Genomic DNA, 21889 nt, shown 5'->3' on the forward strand with positions numbered 1-21889 from the left:
CTGTATCCTTTATAGGAACTATAAAAAATACAAGCTGTGAAAACTCACAAATTATATTTAACATTTAAAAATGATCCAGCATCTGAAAGTCATTAATGATTTTAGGAGCACCTGTTTAAGTTTAACTTACCTTTACTCCATCTGGTTTCTTCAACAAACTCTTGGCTGCTGCAAAATGAGAGAGTAAAATCATTTCAGTGAGTTATCCACAGAAATCCATGCCAGGCAACAAGCCAGATTACTGTTTCCTTCTACCACCTTTACTGAGTTATGGCCAACATATGCCAAATTATCAAAGTCACACTGATGAGCACGAGTTTACAGGACATTGAAATACAGTATCACTTTTCTTGGTTTTGCCATCTCAAATTTAGCACTAAATTCTTATTTAGTTCATTGCATATAATTGAACACTTTGCCAGTTATGTTACTGGACTTTATTTCACTGTTGGTTGCGAAAAGGATACTGGAACTTTAACTGGACTATGCTTTTGTAATCCAGAAAGTTGCTTTCAGTCTTCAGACATTAGCTGACAGATTGTATTACATGTTCATTCATACCACAAGTATGGTGACCATGTCAGTTCTGCCACTTAAGTCCCTCTTTCTAAAGGTTTGAAATTTATTTGTGAAAATTTGCTCTGACTAAATAACACCCTTTTAAAATATATGTATTTGAAATCAGAGCTTTCATTTTTACAAAAATTGATATTAATTGTATTTAAAATAAAAGGGATATTATTGGTCAAGAGCAAATTTTTAAACAGCATAGGACCTTTAAAAAAAAAAGGCATGATGTCTTCCTTTATACCTCAAAATCAGAATATAAGGCTTTCATAAGCAAAAGCCTTTTACATCAAAAATTAAAAATCATAAAATTTGAGGTAAGATATAAAACAAAACACAATCTTCCACTAAATTAAAGAACCGCTGAAGTATATGGTCTCATATGAAACTTCAATTTCTCCAAGCACAGCTTTTAGCATTCTTTCTGTTACTGAGCTTCTTGAGTATATCAGAAGGTGAATATAAATAAAAATATACTTAATGAATGGGTACATTCATACACAGTGAACAGATTATGTAACTGCTAATGACAATTAGTACAAGTGTAGAACACTTATGAATATGCAGGACAAAGTATACACCTGTTTCCATTTAATGTTTTATATCTGTGTGTGTGTGCGTGTGTATATATAAAATATATAAATTATATATATGTATGTTTATAATTACTTAGTGTATCAGTATAGACTTTGGCATCTGAAATGGAAATACCTAGCTATAATAGAACTGCATGAACATGTAATTTCCTGACATCCATTTGATTTGGGATATTATTTTGATATCATTTTGGTATAATTTTAAATTTATTTAAAATACAAAATGTTAATTATATTTAGTCTTTAGCAACAAAGCTATTAATTTATTATTAATTGACATTGTAAGAATAGTTGCCTTAGCTATAATACCCTTTGCCTAGAGTTAAAAAGCAATATTAAGTAAATCCTGTGACAGTTAATAGGTTAGAAAGCAAACTCAGAATAGTTGAAATTGCAATAGCAAGCAAAGAGAAGACAATGATTCAGGGTAAGCAGGGATTTGGCCTGGGAGATGCAGAAATGTCCCTTTTGGTTACTATTCACCTTACCTCACAAGAAATACATTCCACATAAAGGGAGAAAAGAAAAAAAAATAAAAACAACTTTATAACCATATACTTATGGACAAATTACTATAAAGAGCATGTTTCCTAATGAAACAGAATGAATAAAATACTCAAAACTAAAATGCAGTATCAAGTACAAGATGTTGTAACTCTTGTTACAAGTTATTCAGTTGGTTTTAAAGTGATGGATTAAAAAAAAAAGTTTGCCTTTCATGTTAAGACATCAGAAACAATATAAAATTCACACATTAGTCATGAGTTTTTAGTTTACACAATGATGAAAAGGAAAATGTGATGTACACAAAAAGCTTCTATACATGAGTGTTTTATATATTTAAGAAGGCCCAATTGATGCCTAAGAGTGTATTTAAGACTTTAACAAAATACATAATATTAGAGATTTTTTCAAGTTAGTTTATCTTTAACAAAATATGTTAATCATACTATCTTTTATTAATTCACTAATTTTTGGGCCACAATGAAATATTTATTTGAATATAGTATATATTAGTTAATATTCAATGAGATGATACTGAACTCACCCATATAAATGTCAACTATATTAATCAACTGTTCATAAAACAGGTAACTTGACAAAGGCAGTAACAACATTTTATTACACCAAACAAACTGGACAAAATACATATATCTGACTAACACAGTTCCTCAATTTGTAGCATTACTCATTGTATTCTCATCTTTGTTGCTGTTTAACAGGTCACTGGAAGACTTTGGAAAGCCTCCTATAGTTTCACATTATGTATAACTAAATATAATGGGGGACAAAAGCTGACCATTTAATATAGTCAGGAACAGTAATGAAAAATAGGTTGAGAAGGTTAAAGAACACCTGATAAGGTTATGGATTATCACCTGATAGCACTATAATACCCAAGAGTTAAATATGTACAGGGAGAAATCACTGAAGAATAGCTGGATAATTTGATGTCTCAGATCTCTCTTATATAAATAGTAAGCAAAGTAAAGTGGTAGTATTTTTGGCAAATTTTTTGATAATCCTTCCATGTCTCAACAGGCACTTTACCAAATGCAGCTTTCTTGCTGTTTCAGTTCCTCCCCATACATAAGACTAATTAGCATTTACCAAAATATGATTTTTGGAAACATGGTCCTTTGTGATAATTTATTAAAGAAAGGGGTTCCAAAATTCAAGTAATTTCTGGACATATTTATGTCCATTTTAGAAAGTCACTCCTATAATAAAGAAATGGATTAGTTCTTTTATTTAAAAAATTATTTTTAGCATGGAACCATTTATTTATTTATTTAAATTTTATTTCTTTTCAGTGTTCCAGAATTTATTGTTTATGCACCACACCCCGTGCTCCATGCAATACATACCCTCCATAGTACCCACCACCAGGCTCACCCAAGCCCCCACCCCTTCTCCTCCAAAACCCTCAGTTTGTTTCTCAGAGTCCACAGTCTCTCACGGTTTGTCTCCCCCTCCAATTTCCCCCAACTCACTTCTCTACCATGGAATCATTTTGAGGAACATTTATTATCCTGTGATACTACTGTGAGGTAGGGTCCTCTGTCAATTCTTAAATTTAGATACCTTTGAAATATGCAACCATTCTAATAGTGTGCCAAGATACAACTGTACTTTTGAAAGAACTTGGGCCTAAGAGAACTGGGTTCCTCAATAATGGTCTTCTTTTAAAAATCTTGCTTATTGGGATTCCCTATGAGAATGAGACAAACAAAAAAATTTTATTTATAGCTATTAGTTGATGTAATATCAATGAACTAATTCTAGGTTTGAAATGTTGAGCTTTAAAAGGAGGAAGTACATATTTCAACTTGTGTGTACCCCAGCTAGGAGACAGGTGGGTTTCACAGGCTGCATGGCACTGACCAGGGGAGGGACTGCTTGAGAGCTCTCGTGAAGAGTGCAGTCACATGCCTAATGTCTCTGTGGAGATTGTACCCAGGCGGATTCCTAATGACAAGCACTGTGTGGAAAGAATCCATGCCATATATTTGCTATCCCTAAACAACAGTGTTTTTCTATTACTAGGTTTTTCTTTAATTCTAAGATGACTACTAAAAAAGAGAGCAGTGAATAAGGAGAATTCTTAATACATGTACCTGAAAAATTCCTTGTAGCCAGCATAGTTGTCAAGATGGCACCCTGTCAGAAAAATAAAGAATATGAAATTAATGTTACTTAAGCCAATCTTTGTCCTGATAAATAAACAGTCTTTGATAACATATCTTCTCCTAGCCTTACTTTCAGCTGGGAGATTTTTGTCTGTTTTTGGTTTTTGTTTCCTGAGAGCAGCAAATTTATATCTTACATAATGCTGGGGCTGCCCTCATGTGTGTGGCCAGATTCCATTTACCAAGTTGTACAGTTGTTTTCCTCCGAAGGAAGGAACCACAGCACACACTGCGCAGAGATCCTAACTCTTCACTGTAGACTTACTTTCAGTGTGCTATTCCATTTTCTGAAGAGCCAGAAGAAGAGGGACTACTGAAGTCTGCACATTTAAAAGTCTTGCTGAAAAGTTATTTTCTCATAGAGAATCTCATGTCTCACTCTGCCACGTCTACCTCCCCACAAAAATGTAAAATTACTTACCTTTAGCTTTCTTCTAGCATTAAATTTCTTCAAGCAGTCTACAGTCTCCTGTCTGTGCATCATGGAAGCAACAGTAGAACGTTGCTGGAAGAGGAAGAAAGGAAACTTAGGATATTTAAAACATACTAAGTATTACATTATCTCAACTTCATCAAATCTGCATTAAGGGTGCCTGAACCTATATGATGAACTTGTAATTATTTACTTGCAAAAAAAGTTCCCTAATAATGGATGACTAGTTTTGCCAAGACTATTTTTGCAACGTTTATCTATAGAAAGAATAGAAATGAGTATCAATAGTTCCCCAAATCACCTTTATTTCAATGTCTTTAATTATATTTCTATTGTATTGTCTTTCATTTACTTAGGACCATATTTACTGCCCTAACATTTGACACTTAACCCTAGAAATTTACTGAAATCTCTACATTTCTTCCAAATTTCAGTTTTCCTTAGCACATCTAAAGTATATTCAGGCTACTATGGCCATTCTTTCTTGCTAGTATAACTTTACTACAAGCTTCTAAACCTTATTTTTTCCCCACTAAAACTGTTTAATGATAAATAATTGAACTTTGTCCAATATTCTCTACTGGGATATAGTTAATCTTGGTGTCATTTCCTTGACCTTTGTTCATGAGTATTATCAATAACTGGTAGGGGAAATACTCATTCCTTGTATTATTGTAGGCAATATTCATCAATCTATGTAAATTAGATTTTGTTATCCCAAACAGCAACCATCATTACAAATTTATTTTCTTAAACACCTTGAGTGACATATTCATTCATTTTTAGTTTCATCTTGTTCTGCAAAAATTATTTTAAATCCATCAAAACAATTTTAAAGAGGAATTTATTTTTAATTTTTCTCCTAAGGTCTTTACAGAATTGTCACTTACACAGATCCATGGATGTTTCAGTGCCTCGGAGGCTGTGATACGCTTGGCAGGGTTGATAGTAAGCATTTTATTGATTAGGTCTTTGGCTTCAGGAGTCACTGTGTCCCACTCTGGTGATGGAAACTTAAAATATACAAATTTATAAAGAGTTTAAAAAATAGATACACTCAGTCAAAGAGGGAAGAACCAAGCAAACTAATCATTTCCTTAAGTAGTGAATTTCTTCATACATTTACTTTTTGTAGAAGTTAGATCTACAGATAGATAAACTGATATATAGCAGTATATATCCCCTCTGTCTCTATTTACATAAAGAAAAATAACCAATAAGGGCTAAATATCTATTCTAAATTGCATATTATACCTAGTAATACACTTTAAAATTTAGAAAAATAAACTTAAGAATCTTCTAGTCCTCTCAAGGCATCCTTATTTGGTTCGAAAATAAAATTTTATGCAATCTTATAATTATTTGCAAACATCAATAAAGCTGACAGGCTGTCACATGTATTGATGTCATCATGCTATTACACCAAAATTCAAAAGGAGGTATTACAAAAAAAAAAAAAAAAGAGGTATTACATACTTTCATAACTCATGAGCAGGAATAGTAGAGATAATAACACAGCTTCCATTACCTGTACCCAAACTGACCTACTATTTGTGGCTATTTGTAATATAGTACTGGAAGAAATCTCAGCCTGCAAGAACCTTAGCAGGACTCCATTTTAACATCTCAGAAAGGTTAATCTGCTTGATTACAAATTTCATCAAAAAACAAAGTTCTTAAAAGGAACCAGTATTCATAACTTCTCTTAGTAATCCATCTGTGCACGAATAACTATACAATAAACTATTTATTCTAAGTTTCTTCATTTAAAATTTGTGTTGATAAAAATGCAACCTTGTTTTCACATAATTTATTAGTAGAAATACTACTCTTGTTAGGTTCAGAAAAATTTACATCACATTAGTTTCTAAGCAACAGACAGAATATCAGGTCCTTTTCTTAGTTCATGAATTGCTATAGATAATCTTGGAACAAATGCCACTGTCACTGTATCATGGACTTTAGTTCACTTTTAGTAGTTATAAAATGGGTACTTTGTGACCCATTGGCAAAATGAAATAAGAAATGATAGTGACTCTTTAATACTTCAAATTTTACCAGTTTAACAACTGTCATTTTAATTCCAAATGTTATTATGGGCAGCTGTAAAAACTTGTTAATGATTAGGAGCTACTGAAGAAATATTCAAGGCCACTCCTTCATGGTGTACAGATCTTCCGACAGCAAATTGGGAGCTGGTTCAGCCTGAATAAAGGTGCACCTTTTTCTCATTTTTAAAATTTTAACAAAGTCCCTCCTTCACATTGATCAAACAGTGCATCTGCATAGCTGTATCTTCCCAGGGGGTGCCTACTTGTAGTCTGTAAAAATGATGAATGTGCTAGCTTAGGCCACATAAATCATAATTTGGTCCAATTATTAGTCTGACTAGAATGGAATGCTTCAAAATTAAAAGAATATACATTTTAAATTCTTGCATTACACACATCCATATGTAGAACATTTATTTTTTTATTGTGTTATGTTAGTCACCATACAGTACATGTCATTAGTTTTTGATGTAGTGTTCCAAGATTCATTGTTTACATATAACACCCAGTGCTCCATGCAATAAAGAAATGACATGCTGAGTTCATGTGGCCTGATACAATATAATACAGACTTTTTAAAAAACTCCTTTCACTTCCACATTGAGCTTTTTACTTGGGCACAGCAGGATAGACCAATAATGCCTACTTCTTTTAGTAACCCCACTTAATAATAAATGGAAAGCATCTCCAGACTTTGAACTCTAATTTTCAGAGGGCTGACTAAGTGAGGTATATCCAGAGGTAGTGGTAAATTATATTTACAGATATATTTGTCAAAGGAGAGAAAATTATATCAATGAACACAAAGTTAAGCCATAAAGAGAAAATTGATAAGGCCTTACTTTTTAGATTTAGGACTTAATTCATATTCATACTTTCATATATTCTTAACTGCAAATTAAATGTATTAGAACGGTGATTTTCAAACATTTTAAAATTACGAAACCCATTTTTCAAATGAAAACTTGCACAGAAGCCCATTATAGAAACAGGACAAAAAAAGTCAAGCTAACGCAATGGAACAATGTTCTATTTGATACATGGATCACTGCAAAGTACTACTGATATACTATTTAAAATTATGTGATAAACATTTGGGAATATAATTCAATTTAACAAGCAGTAATCATTTCTAAAGCAAAAATCTTTAAATTTTTCTATGTTTTAAAATGCACTCAGATCCCAAAATTTTTACAAGCAAGGTCCTCTTCCTTAGAGACTTCCAACTGTATTTCTTTCCATCCTAGGAGATAATGAACTAAAAGGAAATATAAACTGAATACATATGCTACATTCCTTACTCTTTATTTCCCTTTCCCTAGGAGAGAGAAAAAAAGTAAGAGAAACAGTTGAAAATTATAGTTAAACCTGTAATGAAAAAATCTGGTTCTTGGTCAAAAGACAAAACACACACACTCATCTACAGCCATATGAACATTTATTACATACATCATAAGCTCCAGCCTTAATCTGCTGATACAGTCTGTGTTGATCTTCATCCCAGAAGGGTGGATATCCCACCAGGAGGATATAGAGAATGACACCTGGACAGAATGAGCATATTAACATAATGTTTAATCATTCAGGCAACAATAAGTTAAATGTTGCAGATTCACAATGACTCTAAGCCACACCCATCCAAAGAGAGGAAACAAGGTATTTGGAAAACTTTCCAAAGACATTCTCTGATCTAATCTGAAGCATTCCGTGGAGGGTGAATACTCCTGTTCTTATGCTCAAGAACTCTGATAATATGTGGCAGTTTAAAACATAAACCAAAGAATTCTATGTACACTTGAAAAGAATGTGCTCTTCAGTTGCTTTTGGATGGGAAATTACATATATTTCTGTTATGTGCATCTGGCCTAATGGGTCATACTATCTAATTTCCTTATTAATTTAAGGACCAAAGAATCCTGAAGAGGCATAGCAGGTCAATACCTAAAGATGAAACTCACCTGTCATCGGAATGACATATTCTTTGTGTCCCTGAAGAAGACTTGTTTTGTGGCCTAACATATGATCTTTCCTGGAAAAGGTTACTTGTGCATTCAAGAAGAATGTGTATTCTATTGCTTTTGGATAGAATATTCTGTAATTATCTGTTAAGTTCATCCAGTCTAACGTGTTTAAGGTGAATATTTCCTTACTGATTTTCAGTCTGGATGATCTATCCATTGATGTAAATGGGGTATTAAAAACCTCTACTACTACTGTAATGCTATCTATTTCTCCCTTTAAGGTCTGTTAAAATTTATTTATTTAGATGCTCCTATATTGGGTACATAAATATATACAAATGTTATATCCTCTTGTTGGATTGACCTCTTTATCATTATGTAATGCTTATTTTTGTCTCTTATTACAGCCTTCATTTTAAAGCCTGTTTTGTCTGATACAAGGATAGTTACTCCAGCTTTCTTTAGGTTTCCATTTGCTGAAATAGTTTTTCCCATCCCTTCACTTTAAGTCTATGTGTCCTTAGATCTGAAGTGAGTCTCCTATAGGCAGTGTAAATTTATTTATTTATTTATTTTTTCCCAATCCAAACAACCACTCTACGTCTTTTGATTGGAGAATTTAGTCCATGTGCATTTAAAGTAATTATTGATAGGTATGTATTTTTGTCATTTTGTTAATTGTTTTTGTAGTTCTCTCTGTTCCTTTCTTCTCTTGCTCTCTTCTTTTGTGGTTTGATGACTTTTCTTTGTGGTATACTTATATTCCTTTCTCTCTTCCATATATATTATAGGTTTTCACCTTGTGGTTATCAGGAAGCTTAACATATAACAAGTTCTAATTATAACAGTCTACTTTTAAGTTGATAACTTAAGTTTGGTCTTATTCTAAAGCTTACATTTTTACTCTTCCCTGTCCCACACTTTTTTTTTTTTAATTTTATTTATTTATTTGACACAGAGATCACAAGTAGGCAGAGAGGCAGGCAGAGAGAGAGAGAGAGGAAACAGGCTCCCCACTGAGCAGAGAGCCAGATGCGGGGCTCAATCCCAGGACCCTGAGCTGAAGGCAGAGGCCTTAACCCACTGAGCCACCCAGGTGCCCCCCCCCCACATTTTGTTTTTGATGTCACATTTTACTTCTACATCCTTTAGCTAGTTATCACAATCATAGAATTTTTACTAATTTTGTCTTTTAACCCATATACTTTATAATTGATTAATCCACTACCTCTACCATGTATTTACCTTTCCAGTGAGATTTATTCTTCCATATGTTTTCTTGTCACCAATTAGTAACCTCTCTTTTCAGCTGAAAGAAATCCCTTTAACGTTTCTTGTAAGGCTGGTTTAGTGTGATGAACTCCTTTAGTTTTTGTTATATGGAAAAACTCATGATCTCTCCAATTTTGAATGACTTTGCTGGGTAGAATATTCTTAGTTGGAAGTTTTTTTTCCCTGTCAGCACCTTGAATGTATCATGCCACTCACTCTGGCCTGCAAAGTTTCTGCTGAAACACTTATTTTGGGGGTTCTGTGGTACACAACTATTTGTTTTGTCTTATTGCTTTTACTATTTTCTTATCTTTAACTTCTGACATTTTAATTATAATATGTCTTGATGTGGGTCTCTTTGATTTCATCTTATTTGGAAACCTTTGGGCTTTGTGGATATGAATGTCTGTTTCCTTCCCCACTTCCTTCCTTATCTTCCTTAAGGAAGTTTCTAGCCATTATTTCTTCAAACATGTTTTTTGCCTCTTTCTCTCCTCCTTGTGGGACTCCATAATGTAAATGTTGGTCTGCTTGATGTTGTCTCATAAGCCCTTTAAGTTATTTTCATTTTTTTTCCTTTTTTTTTTTTTTTTTGCTGCTGTGATTGGCTGAGTTCCACCAGCAGCTTGGATTCATGTTAACTGATCCTTCTACTTCATGCAATGTGTTGTTGAGCCTCACTAGTATGTTTTTCAGTTACTGTATTCTTTGGCTCTGTGATTTCTATTTGGTACTTTCTTTTATTTTCCATTTCCTTGCTGAAGTTCTCACTGTGTTCATCCATTATTTTCCCACATTTGATGAACATCTTCATTAGCATTACTTTGAGCTCTTTATTAGTTAAATTACTTATGGGCATTTTATTAAGGTTTTTTTTTGGTGAGGTTTTATTTTATATTTCCATTTGGAATATATGCCTCTTTTTTTTCCTTTTCATTTTACTTCAAATGAAAAGTGTTGTTCACTAGCGTAAATAAAACAACAGCCTCTCCTTGTGTAGAAGATGAACCTTGTCTTTCAACTCTGCTATCTCTCAAACCTTTATTATTATTAGAAAAGCCTACTATATTTTTATGAGCCCTCAGTAGGTGAGGATGTCCCAAGACCTGTCAGTGACTGAAAGAGAAGGAGCTCATTACCTAGATTCAGGCTGTATGGAAGCCAGACCCTCAGGTACCAGCTTTAAAAATTATGCAAATATGTCAGTCCTGTGGAACAAGCATAAGCCCCACTGACCAAGCAATTTGGTGGTCACCTGGGTGACAGTCACAAAAATTGAGGCTCCAGATGAATGTATCATTTCTTTTCTGAGAGATACTGGCAAGCTGGAACAAGGCAGAAGGAGAGTGCCAAGATGGTGTCTACAACCTACATTCCTAGAGAGTAGCTCTTAATCTACTAGATGTGTACCAACCCTGAAGCCTGCTCCTCAGGCCAAAGTTCTAAGACAAGCCAAGAGGCCCCCTTCACAGAAAGACTGGAAGGAGGTATGCCTCAATTTGCTGTCTGTGCAGTATCCTGGGGTGGCAGCCAGCCAAGAATTCTGTCTCCAACTGCCAGTCCTGTGGGACCCAGGCATGCAAGTCTTCCTGACTAGCCAGGCAATCAAGGGGCATACCCTAGGGGGCAGATGCAAAAACAGGGCAGACGTAAAAACCAGGACACCAGCTGCATGCAAAGCTTCCCTCCAGGAGACACTGGCGCTCTGGAGTGTGGCAGAAGGACAGCATGAAGATAGTGGTGCTCTCTAACATCTCTGGAAAGGATTATAGTCATTCCTTAGATGTGTGTTTAACTTGAAACCTGCTGCTCAGGCTGCACAATGGTTTTTAGTTAATAGGCCCCATTCACAGAAAGACCAAGCCCCTAGGCCTGTTGCCTCTTGTTGTGCAGTGGGGGTGGTAGCTATTTAAGAACTATCTCTCCATCAATTACTGTCCTATGGGACCCACAAGCGGAAGCCCCACTGACCAACAGAGCTGGTAATGTGGAGGTGTCGCCTGGCAGCAGGTGCCAGACATGGATATAAGCTCCTCTGGGTGATGCTGATAATTACAGTCTTATGAGATGAAGAACACAAAACTCCTTGGCCTCCAGAGCCAGCCAGTCAGAGGCATCCCCTGGGCAGCAGCCACAAAGATCAGGGCACCAGAAACATGTAAAATCTTCTTTCCTGGTGCTCTGGAGCACAGCAAAGGGAGAGCACGGACACAGCACTTGCCAGAGAATATTCCTAGGTTCCCAGATATGTGTGTTAAGTTAGATGCCTGCCCACAGGCTGATACTGTAACATAAGCAGGTCAACCTCCTTTACTTTATGTCTGGATGCAATCAGGCTGCCTCTGAGCTGGGCCCTAGGGCAGATATGTCCAAGCATCCAGGCCCACTAAGAGCTGTCTTTCAGATCATGATACCCTTGTGCATCTGGGACATGAGTCTTATTGGTTTTCAAAATTAGATGTTTTTGGTGCTCATGTCTCAGGTGCACGTCCTAAAAGTTGAAGTGCTGGCTGTGGGGTATGAACCCTTTACTCCTCAAGGAGAAGGCCTGGGTTTTGAGTTTATTCCTCATTGTTGGTCATGGAACCATGGGCAGGGTTTATCGTGAGATTGTGTCCCAGCCTCTCCTATGCACTTCAGTGTGGTTTTCTTTTGCCCAATGTACTCAGCCAGCTTTTAGTTGTTGTTGTTGTTGTTGTTATTAAAGAGGAAATTTTTCCATATGAAGCAGCAGAGTCAGGATATCCATGGGGGGAGGTGAATTTGGGATCTTCTAACCTTGCCATCTTGAACCAATCCCCTTCTACTTTTGAAAAGTTTATTGGCCTGCAGGAGGTCTTTAGTTTCTGCCACTACTCTGACCTCTACTGCTTTGTTTGTTTTGCTGTTTCCCTTAAACCATGGAAACAAAGGACAGATGGGTAAGACAGGTAAAACTTTGCCTGGCATGGCCCAAGATTCCTTTTTTTAAACCAGTCTTGATCTCTTGGATTTCTTTAGCTTTTCTTTATTAGGGAGCTCTAGCCGTACTCTTGTCCATCAGACTTGACATCTTTATATTGTAGACAGTATGGCAGCTAAAATGGCTTTTAAAAGGTGGTTTAATCACCCTAGACTATGACAGCCTGTTTCAGGAAGTTCCATTTCAAAGCAGATTCTTAAATTTGTGTGAATCACAACCAGAGTAGAACAATTTAAGTAACAATATATTTAAACATTCTTGAATAAAAAACTTACAAAGCTTTAAAATCAAAACTGAAAAGTATTTTATAGTGGAATTAAAAAGGAAAAAAGACCATGAAAAAAAAAATTTCAATATATTGCTACCTCATCTTCACAACATAAAAAATATTTTTTCTATATTTCACCACATTATAAACTTAGTGTACATTAATTGAAATTTATTTTTATATTATTTTTACTATCAGATATAACAGATGCATCTAATGATAAGGATGATGATGAGTGTCTGTGTTTGTGGTCCTAGAACACAGGTAGAAGAAAGGCTATACCTACTTAGTTTTATCCCTCAGCTATGGTTTAAGGGGGTAAAGAAGAAAATTAGCTTTGTAATGGGAATAGCCTACATTAATTTTTTATTAACATAAAATGTACTATTAGCCCCAGTGGTACAGGCCTTTGAATCGCCAGGCTTACACATTTCACAGCACTCACCACAGCATATACCCTCCCCAGTGTCCATAATCCAACAACCACCCTCCTCCTACCCCTCTCCCCCTGGCAACCCTCAGTTTGTTTTGTGAGATTAAGAGTCTCTTATGGTTTGTCTCCCTCCCGATCCCATCTTGTTTCATTTTTTCCTTCCCTACCCCCCCAAACTCCCCACTTTGCCTCTCAAATTCCTCAATCGGGAGGTCATATGAGAATTGTCTTTCTCTGATTGACTTATTTTGCTCAGCATAATACCCTCCAGTTCCATCCATGTCGTGGCAAATGGCCAGTATTCATTTGTTTTGATGGCTGCATAGTATTCCATTGTATATATATATATACACCACATCTTCTTTATCCATTCTTCTGTTGATGGACATCTAGGTTCTTTCCATAGTTTGACTACTGTGGACATTGCTGCTATGAACATTGAGGTGCATGTGTTCCTTTGGATCACTACATTTGTATCTATAGGGTAAATACCCAGTAGTGCAATTGATGGGTCATAGGGTAACTCTATTTTCAACTTTTTGAGGAACCTCCATGCTGTTTTCCAGAGCGGTTGCACCAGCTTGCATTTCCACCAACAGTGCTGGAGGGGTCCCCTTTCTCCGCAACCTCACCAGCATCTGTCATTTCCTGACTTGTTAATTTTAATTAACAAGTTAATGTTAATGTTAATGTTAATGTTAACACCATTCTGACTGGTGTGAGGTGGTATGTCATTGTGGTTTTGATTTGTATTTCCCTGATGCCGAGTGACATGGAGCACTTTTATATGTGTCTGCTGGCCATCTGGATATCTTCTCTACAGAAATGTCTGTTCATGTCCTCTGCCCATTTCTTGATTGGGTTATTTGTTCTCTGGGTGTTGAGTTTGATAAGTTCTTTATAGATGTTGGATATTAGCCCTTTATTTGGTATGTTGTTTGCAAATATCTTCTCCCATTCTGTCAGTTGTCTTTTGGATTTGTTGACTGTTTCCTTTGCTATGCAAAAGCTTTTGATCTTGATGAAGTCCCAATAGTTCATTTTTGCCCTTGCTTCCCTTGCCTTTGGTGAGGTGTCTAGGAAGAAGTTGCTGCAGCTAAGGTAGAAGAGGTTGCTACCTGTGTTCTCCTCAAGGATTTTGATGGATTCCTTTTTCACATTGAGTTCCTTCATCCATTTTTTATTCTATTTTTGTGTGTGGTGTAAGGAAACGGTCCAGTTTCATTTTTCTACATGTGGCTGTCCAGTTTTCCCAATACCATTTGTTGAAGAAGCTGTCTTTTTTCCATTGGACATTCTTTCCTGCTTTGTCAAAGAGCTGAGGGTCTATTAGTGGGCTCTCTATTCTGTTCCATCGATCTTTGTGTCTGTTTTTGTGCCAGTACCATACTGTCTTGATGATGACAGCTTTGTAATAGAGCTTGAAGTCTGGAATTGTGACGCTACCAACTTTGGCTTTCCTTTTCAACATTCCTCTGGCTATTCGAGGTCTTTTCTGGTTCCATATAAATTTTAGGATTATTTGTTCCATTTCTTTGAAAAAAAATTTTGATAGGGATTGCATTAAACATGTAGATTGCTTTCGGTAGCATAGACATTTTCACAATTATTTCTTCTTCCAATCCATGAGCATGGAACATTTTTCCATTTCTTTGTGTCTTCCTCAATTTCTTTCATGAGTACTTTATAGTTTTCTGAGTTCAGATTCTTTGCCTCTTTGGTTAGGTTTATTCCTTGGTGTCTTATGGTTTTGGGTGCAATTGTAAATGGGACTGACTCCTTAATTTCTCTTTCTTCTGTCTTATTGTTGGTGTATAGAAATTTAACTGATTTCTGTGCATTGATTTTATATCCTGACAGTTTAATGAATTCCTGTACAAGTTCTAGCAGTTTTGGAGTGGAGTCTTTTGGCTTTTCCAAATAAAGTATCCTATCATCTGCAAAGAGTGATAGTTTTGACTTCTTCTTTGCTGCTTTGGATGCCTTTAATTTCTTTTTGTTGTCTGATTGCTGAGGCTAGGCCTTCTAGTACTATGTTGAATAGCAGTAGTGATAATGGACATCCCAGCCGTGTTCCTGACCTTAGCGGAAAAGCTCTCAGTTTTTCTCCATTGAGAATGATATTCGCAATGGGTTTTTCATGGATGGCTTTGATGACATTGAGGTATGTACCCTCTATCCCTACACTTTGAAGAGTTTTGATCAGGAAAGGATGCTGTACTTTGTCAAATGTTTTTTCAGCATCTATTGAGAGTATCATATGGTTCTTGTTCTTTCTTTTATTAATGTGTTGTATCACATTGATTGATTTGTGGATGTTGAACCAACCTTGCAGCCCTGGAATAAATCCCACTTGGTTGTGGTGAATAATCCTTTTTATGTACTGTTGGATCCTACTGGCTAGTATTTTGGTGAGAATTTTCACATCTGTGTTCATCAAGGATATTGGTCTGTAATTCTACTTTTTGATGGGGTCTTTGTCTTGTTTTGGGATCAAGGTGATGCTGTCCTCATAAAATGAGTTTGGAAGTTTTCCTTCCATTTCTATTTTTTGGAACAGTTTCAGGAGAATAGGAATTAATTCTTTAAATGCTTGGTAGAATTCCCCTGGGAAGCCATCTGGCCCTGGGCTCTTGTTTGTTGGGAGATTTTTGATGACTGCTTCAATCGCCTTACTGGTTATGGGTCTGTTCAGGTTTTCTATTTCTTCCTGGTTCAGTTTTGGTAGTTTATCTGTCTCTAGGAATGCATCCATTTCTTCCAGATTTTCAAATTTGCTGGTGTATAGTTGCTCATAATATGTTCTCATAATTATATTTCTTTGGTGTTGGTTGTGATCTCTCCTCTTTCATTCATGATTTTATTTATTTGGGTCCTTTCTCTTTTCTTTTTGATAAGTCTGGCCAGGAGTTTATCAATCTTATTAATTCTTTCAAAGAACCAGCTCTTAGTTTAGTTGATTTGTCCTACTACTAGCCTACACTAATTTTTAATTAGACATTGTTCTAATAAACATCTGAGGTATGCTGTTATGTAATTATAAAACAGACTGCCATTGGAGTCATTTAGCATTCTGGTCCTAGGCTGGGTTGCAAGCGTGGCCTGCCTCTGAGGCTTTGTCCTTGTGTGTTACGTCTACAGCCCTGCTGGCCAACACTTGATACAGTCCATCTCTGTGAAGGGGAAGGCCCACTGATGACTGGTTCCTCAAGAACTGTCAGCCACTACACAGATAAATGCCCATAATTTAATTGTTTGATTGAGGAGTTTCTGCCAAAAAAAAAAAATCTACTTTTACTAAAATAATTATACAAATAGAGAAGATTTTAAAATGAGCCAGAAGCTTTAAGACAAAAACTACACAGGTATTATTAAGTAGACTGATGTTTAATTTCAGTGCCTATTTAAATAAACATTATTTTGTAAGCTTACTTTGATTTATCATTAGATTGGAGTCTTAGGTCTTCCTGAATTATATACTTTTGGAGTCCTGTTTACTGAAAGTTTAGAATAATACGAGAGTCATGCTATAATAGTAAGTTTTATTGTAGGTAACATTTTTCTTGGCAGCTACATGTGCTTTAGTGCATTACCTCATTTACTCCATGTACAATGATGTGTGGTAGATAATGTTATTGTCCCCATTTTACAGATGAGGAAATGGAGTATGAGAGTTTGTGTGATTTAACTGTTTCAGCCACAAGTAGGCTTGACAAAATTATGTCTTAAAGGTTCCTTGCAGCTACTTTTTCTTCATCTATGAAATTTAACAGGAATGGTTATTTTAAATTTTAAATTGTTTGTGTTTAATTGAGAGGCCTTGACTCTTACTGGTAAGGTTTCAATTTGGTCCTGCCTTAAATGTTTCCTGCAGCCACTTTTTCCTTTAGCTAGGTACTTTAACTTGATTATTTTAAAGTTTTTATTGTCTGAGCATCTTTGCCCCATTAGAAAGCAATTTACATTTTTTAAAATTTATAACTCTAATATTTTACCTTTTTTTAACCTTTTAATTTATATTTTACCTTTTAATTTTATTTAATTTAATATTTTACCTTTTAATTTATAACTCTAAAATTTATCTTTTTCTCCTAGGTCAGAGAAAAAAATGTAAAAAAAAAAACACCCTTTTTAAAATTTCCCTATAACTAAGGCAGTAAAATTTTAAAAGTCAATCAAAATCTTCACTTTTATTTATTTATTTATTTATTTTTGCAAGAACACTTCAGGGATGATGATGTAACCTCTAAAGGTTGGATGTTTCTCATGACATTAGTGCCTTTGATGATCGCTACCTAGTAGTTCATTAGGGGTTGCAAAATAATGATATTGTAATTCTATTATACCTTCTTTAGTCTGAGAACAACTTATCAATTAATTCATTATCCTGTCTTACAGGTCATACAGGAAAGGTAGAGTAACAGATTTTTTTTTCCCTTTTGCTAATCAGTTTTCAAAATGACACATTGCTTCCTCATTAACTAATCCCCTAATCCAAAGGTTAAGATTGCTATTGTATTTTGATTATCATCATGAATGCAGAGATTTAAATTCATTTGATGTGTTTTAATCCATTACTGTTATTTTTCTCATTTATGCTCTAATTGTCCCATCATTAGCCAGAAGAAACCTCTTCAAGTTGGGTCCTGAGTCCTGTTAATATCTAGGTAGACATCATCAAAGGTCACTAACATCATGAGAAACATCCAACCTTTGGAGGTTATATCGTTCCTGAAATGTTCTTGCCAGGAAAAAAAAAAGGCTGTGGCTTTTAACAGTTTTCTTTGTTGTAACAAGGTACACCTGTATATACTTGTGCTCCTGATCCATCCTCGCAATAAGCCACTTCTACAAGGAATCCTGGTTGCTTATAGTGGCAAACATTATGTAGAGGCCAATATCAGGTACTCTATAGGAGTGCTCTGTGGGAACTGCAGGTTTTTTCAACAAACAGAAATAGGAAGGAAAGTAAGGAGAGGGGGAGAGAGAGAGAAGCAGGAACTACAAATTAAAAGAGACCTAAGAGACGAAAATAATAACAAAACTAAGGGATAAGAGAGCAAATCCCCCCCTCCACTAGAAGATATTTGAAGGTTTTAAGTAGTTATTATATTAAATTTTGAAGTGTTGCTATCATTGTCAGTCTTTTAAAAAAACTCCTTTAGAGGTAAACATTACAGTGTGTATAGATGTATTGATATTATGTTTGGATTTGACTAAAATAATCTGGGGGATGAGGAATGAATAGGATGGTATAGATGAGATAAGATAGCCATCAGTTCATTATATTATTCTATCAACTTTTGTATGCTTCAAAATTTCCAAAACAAAAAGTTTAAAAAACTATTTTGACATAGTCAGCTTCATGTAACATTTAAAAATGGAAGTTAAAATTAGTTTTAACTGTCATATATGCATATTTGTGCTTGGGTGATGCTAGAGATACTTGATTAATAAGAGGTGAGAAGCACTGATTACTGATTAGGTAGAAAGATTACATTATCAAGAACATTCACAAATGATTTTAATAAAAGTTAGAAACATGATTAAACTTATAATCACATTAATGATTAAAGCATTCTAATGACTGCTCTGATGAAAGGAGAAAGAAAGAAGCAATGTTGAGAAACTCAGAGTTCCGTGGGAAGTTAATGGAACAATCTAACAAGACACGCACTTAATGCTCTCAGTCAATAAAGGGCATACTATGAGTGGAGTTTGGAAATGCATAATTAACTATATGAGGAATAGGTATGGGTCTCTTTTATAGTGCAATACCTTATGCAAAAAAAATCATACAATTCAAATAGGAAATGTTTAATTAACTCTGATCTACAGGGCCAATGATCAGTAGAAGAAAGATCTAGACGACCAATGTCAGTAAGATAGAAAGTTATTTTCCAGATGATGGAAACTATGCCATTTAATAGGGGTGGCAAACTGACATTTCTTTCAGCATCAGACAGAAATGAATGCCTGAGCCTGCACTGTGTATGGGGGTCAGGGGCACTGGTAACCAGGGGAGAGCACGTGTGTATTATCTGACAGGTATAGCTGCTATTTAAGGACAAAAGCACTTTGTTATTAGTTCTTTTGATTACTTTAGAGAAGCCAGAAACTGGTAGTTTTACAAAAAATCTCCTGATAATAAATTATAAATATAAATAATAAATGTCAACACTTCCCAAAGTGAAAGGCCCACTAGTCTTGCCAACCTATCTGTAAATCATCTGTTCGCTACCTCTGCTATATTGTGCAAGAATCCTAAAATATGCTGCCCTGAAGAAATCTGCAACTAGTTAGGGTAATGCTGTTCAACGTTGGTGTGCATGAGGATTACCTAGCAAGCCTGATCAAATCGAAATTCTTTGGCATCACCATAGAGAATCTTATTTAAGATTCATGAAAAGTCATGATCGTTCTGTGATAGTTACTAATTCATTATCACTCATAACTGTTCTGAGTGATATCTAATTCAGAGAGAGACATAGTTAAGACAAAGGTGAGTGTGTGTGTGTGTGTGTGTGTGTGTGTGTGTTGGCTATGTTTATGTGGGCTTACATTTATTATTTTTTGAGCTAAGGTGTAGAAGAAAGTTTTGTTAAAATCCAGTGATTCAGTGACATCTATAAAGAACATTTGCTCATTCCACTGGGGAATAATGGAAACAGCTATATATGCAAGAAAGCCATCAAAATCAATTTACTGTTGTTAATTGTACAACACACAGATATGTTCTTGCTTCATCAATGTCTATTATTTGGCCTAGTTGCTTTCAAAGACTGAGTAAAGGTCAGATTACATTCCATGTGAGGTCTCAAAAGCAAGGTAATGCTGCTAAAGTATTTGGAATTTCTTAGGTACCAATATTTGCATATTTCTAATAAAGATAATGTACAGACTTCTTTTAGCCATTATACCAACAGTGTGCTTCACTCTGCTCTATGTCAACTGCTAAAAAGACAATCTGCTGTGGTGAGCGTTCACAGCTTAATTCACAGAAGATGAGCTGCCATTCTGCTAAGTGTCTTATTCTGTATTTCTTTTGTTATCTGGGCATTGTCATTTCCTATCACACTACCCAATGTCTAGACTTGAAAAGAAGTATTCAGTAGGCAAGAGCCGGTGCTGATGAATGGCCAAAAGTTTCTCTCAAGATGTGCCATTACTTAAAACAATCTAATGATGTGTACATTACCTTGGTGGTTCTGTGAAGAAGGGTGGATTGTCTTAGAAATAAAGAGAATTTAATGTAAATACAATAAAATGGTAAAACAATATTCCAAACCCACTGCAGGGATCCAGGAATGTAACAAAAAGTAGAAGACTCTATTATGATGTTCGTGGAAGGCAGACCATTTCCCCCAAATATGTGATACTGGAATATCTAAGGCATTTCTGTAGTTACCTGTGTGATCCCAAATGCATTTCAAGGCACACAATTTTTAAAAAGTCACAATCTCTAAGGAAAATGAGAACTGTTAGGAAATATATACTCTAAATGGAGCATGGTTTGTCACAAAGGGAGTTGGCTATTTGTAGAAAATTTTGGGAAGAAAGCAAAGGTAAGAATAGAACTGAGCAAAGTGAGGGGATTCTGAGTGGCTGTCAGTTAAGCATCCAACTCTTGGCTTTGGTTCCGGTCATGATCTCAGGGTTGTGAGCCCCACATCAGGCTCAATGCAGAGTCTGCTTGAGATTCTCCCTCTCCATCTGCCTCTATCCCTGCTCTCTGTCTCTTTCCCTCTCTCTCTCTGAAATAAATAAATAAAATTTTTGGGGAAAAAAAAAGAACTTAGCAAAGTGAAAGGTGGCTCTTCCCATGGCAAAACTGAGGTTGAAATCTGGGAGATGCCTTATGGCTCTAAGTTTCTAGAGTCATCATGAGACCTGTATGTGTTTGCACATGTGCCTGCGGATATACATGTGCTATGTACTATTTCCTCACAGTTCTTAAGAATGTTCTACAGCTTAGACAATAAGGAGGGAAGAAACTCTTTGCCCATCTTTTTTCCCTCTTCCAGCCAAGAGAGTTAGAGCTTCTACCCTATAAGTTACCTCACATTTTACAGATGTGAAATCCTATTATAAAATATACCATTATTTTAAAATGTTAGCTATACAAACAATGCACTCAAACAAAAAATCCAAAAGCCAAATATACTCAAATTTACCAAAGTAATACAAAATTGAGCATAGTGTGTTTAATGAGTCTAAGGCAGTGAGCTGAAACTCTGATGATATGTCAGTTTTTAAAAATGCAACTGCCTGTACTCAGCTCAGACCCACTAAAGCAGAAAGCCCATGCAGGGGCTGGACATTTTTATATGTATATATAACTGATTCTGCTCCACAGAAGAAACCCTAATATAAAATACCAGTTTTGGAGGGTTTCTTTTAAATAATCTGTTATTCTTCAGTACGAATAAAATTGATATATTATGAAAAAATGTTTCTAATGAAAGAATTAAATGAATGGTTTATTTGGAGTATCTGAATGAATGAAATATGATTCAGGAGCTGTGAAACTGGTCCACAATAACACATTTGGAGAATCAAAGGCATGCAAGAGAAGAACTGACACGAAAAGAAAGCAATGAGAGAGGCAGACAGTTGGTATTCAGGTAACCAAGTCAAGTTCTAATATTCAACTGAT

General features: G+C 35.4%; 1 protein-coding gene across 19 annotated transcripts in view; it reads right to left on the reverse strand.

Annotated features, from left to right (window-relative positions):
- Positions 1–21889, reverse strand: part of CAMK2D (calcium/calmodulin dependent protein kinase II delta) — a 335351-nt gene that overhangs the window by 46817 nt on the left and 266645 nt on the right. For 12 of the 19 annotated variants that reach the window (XM_047718293.1, XM_047718286.1, XM_047718279.1 and 9 more), the window contains 5 exons: positions 7787–7881; positions 5177–5299; positions 4275–4358; positions 3782–3824; positions 131–168 (listed from right to left, as the gene is read on the reverse strand). In XM_047718293.1, the coding sequence (XP_047574249.1) occupies positions 131–168; positions 3782–3824; positions 4275–4358; positions 5177–5299; positions 7787–7881 (383 nt within the window). The remainder of the gene's footprint in view (positions 1–130; positions 169–3781; positions 3825–4274; positions 4359–5176; positions 5300–7786; positions 7882–21889) is intronic. The other 7 variants (XM_047718289.1, XM_047718280.1, XM_047718277.1 and 4 more) reach the window with 1 other exon arrangement.

The sequence above is a fragment of the Lutra lutra genome, chromosome 2 (assembly GCF_902655055.1).
Source record: "Lutra lutra chromosome 2, mLutLut1.2, whole genome shotgun sequence".
Taxonomy (NCBI): domain Eukaryota; kingdom Metazoa; phylum Chordata; class Mammalia; order Carnivora; family Mustelidae; genus Lutra; species Lutra lutra.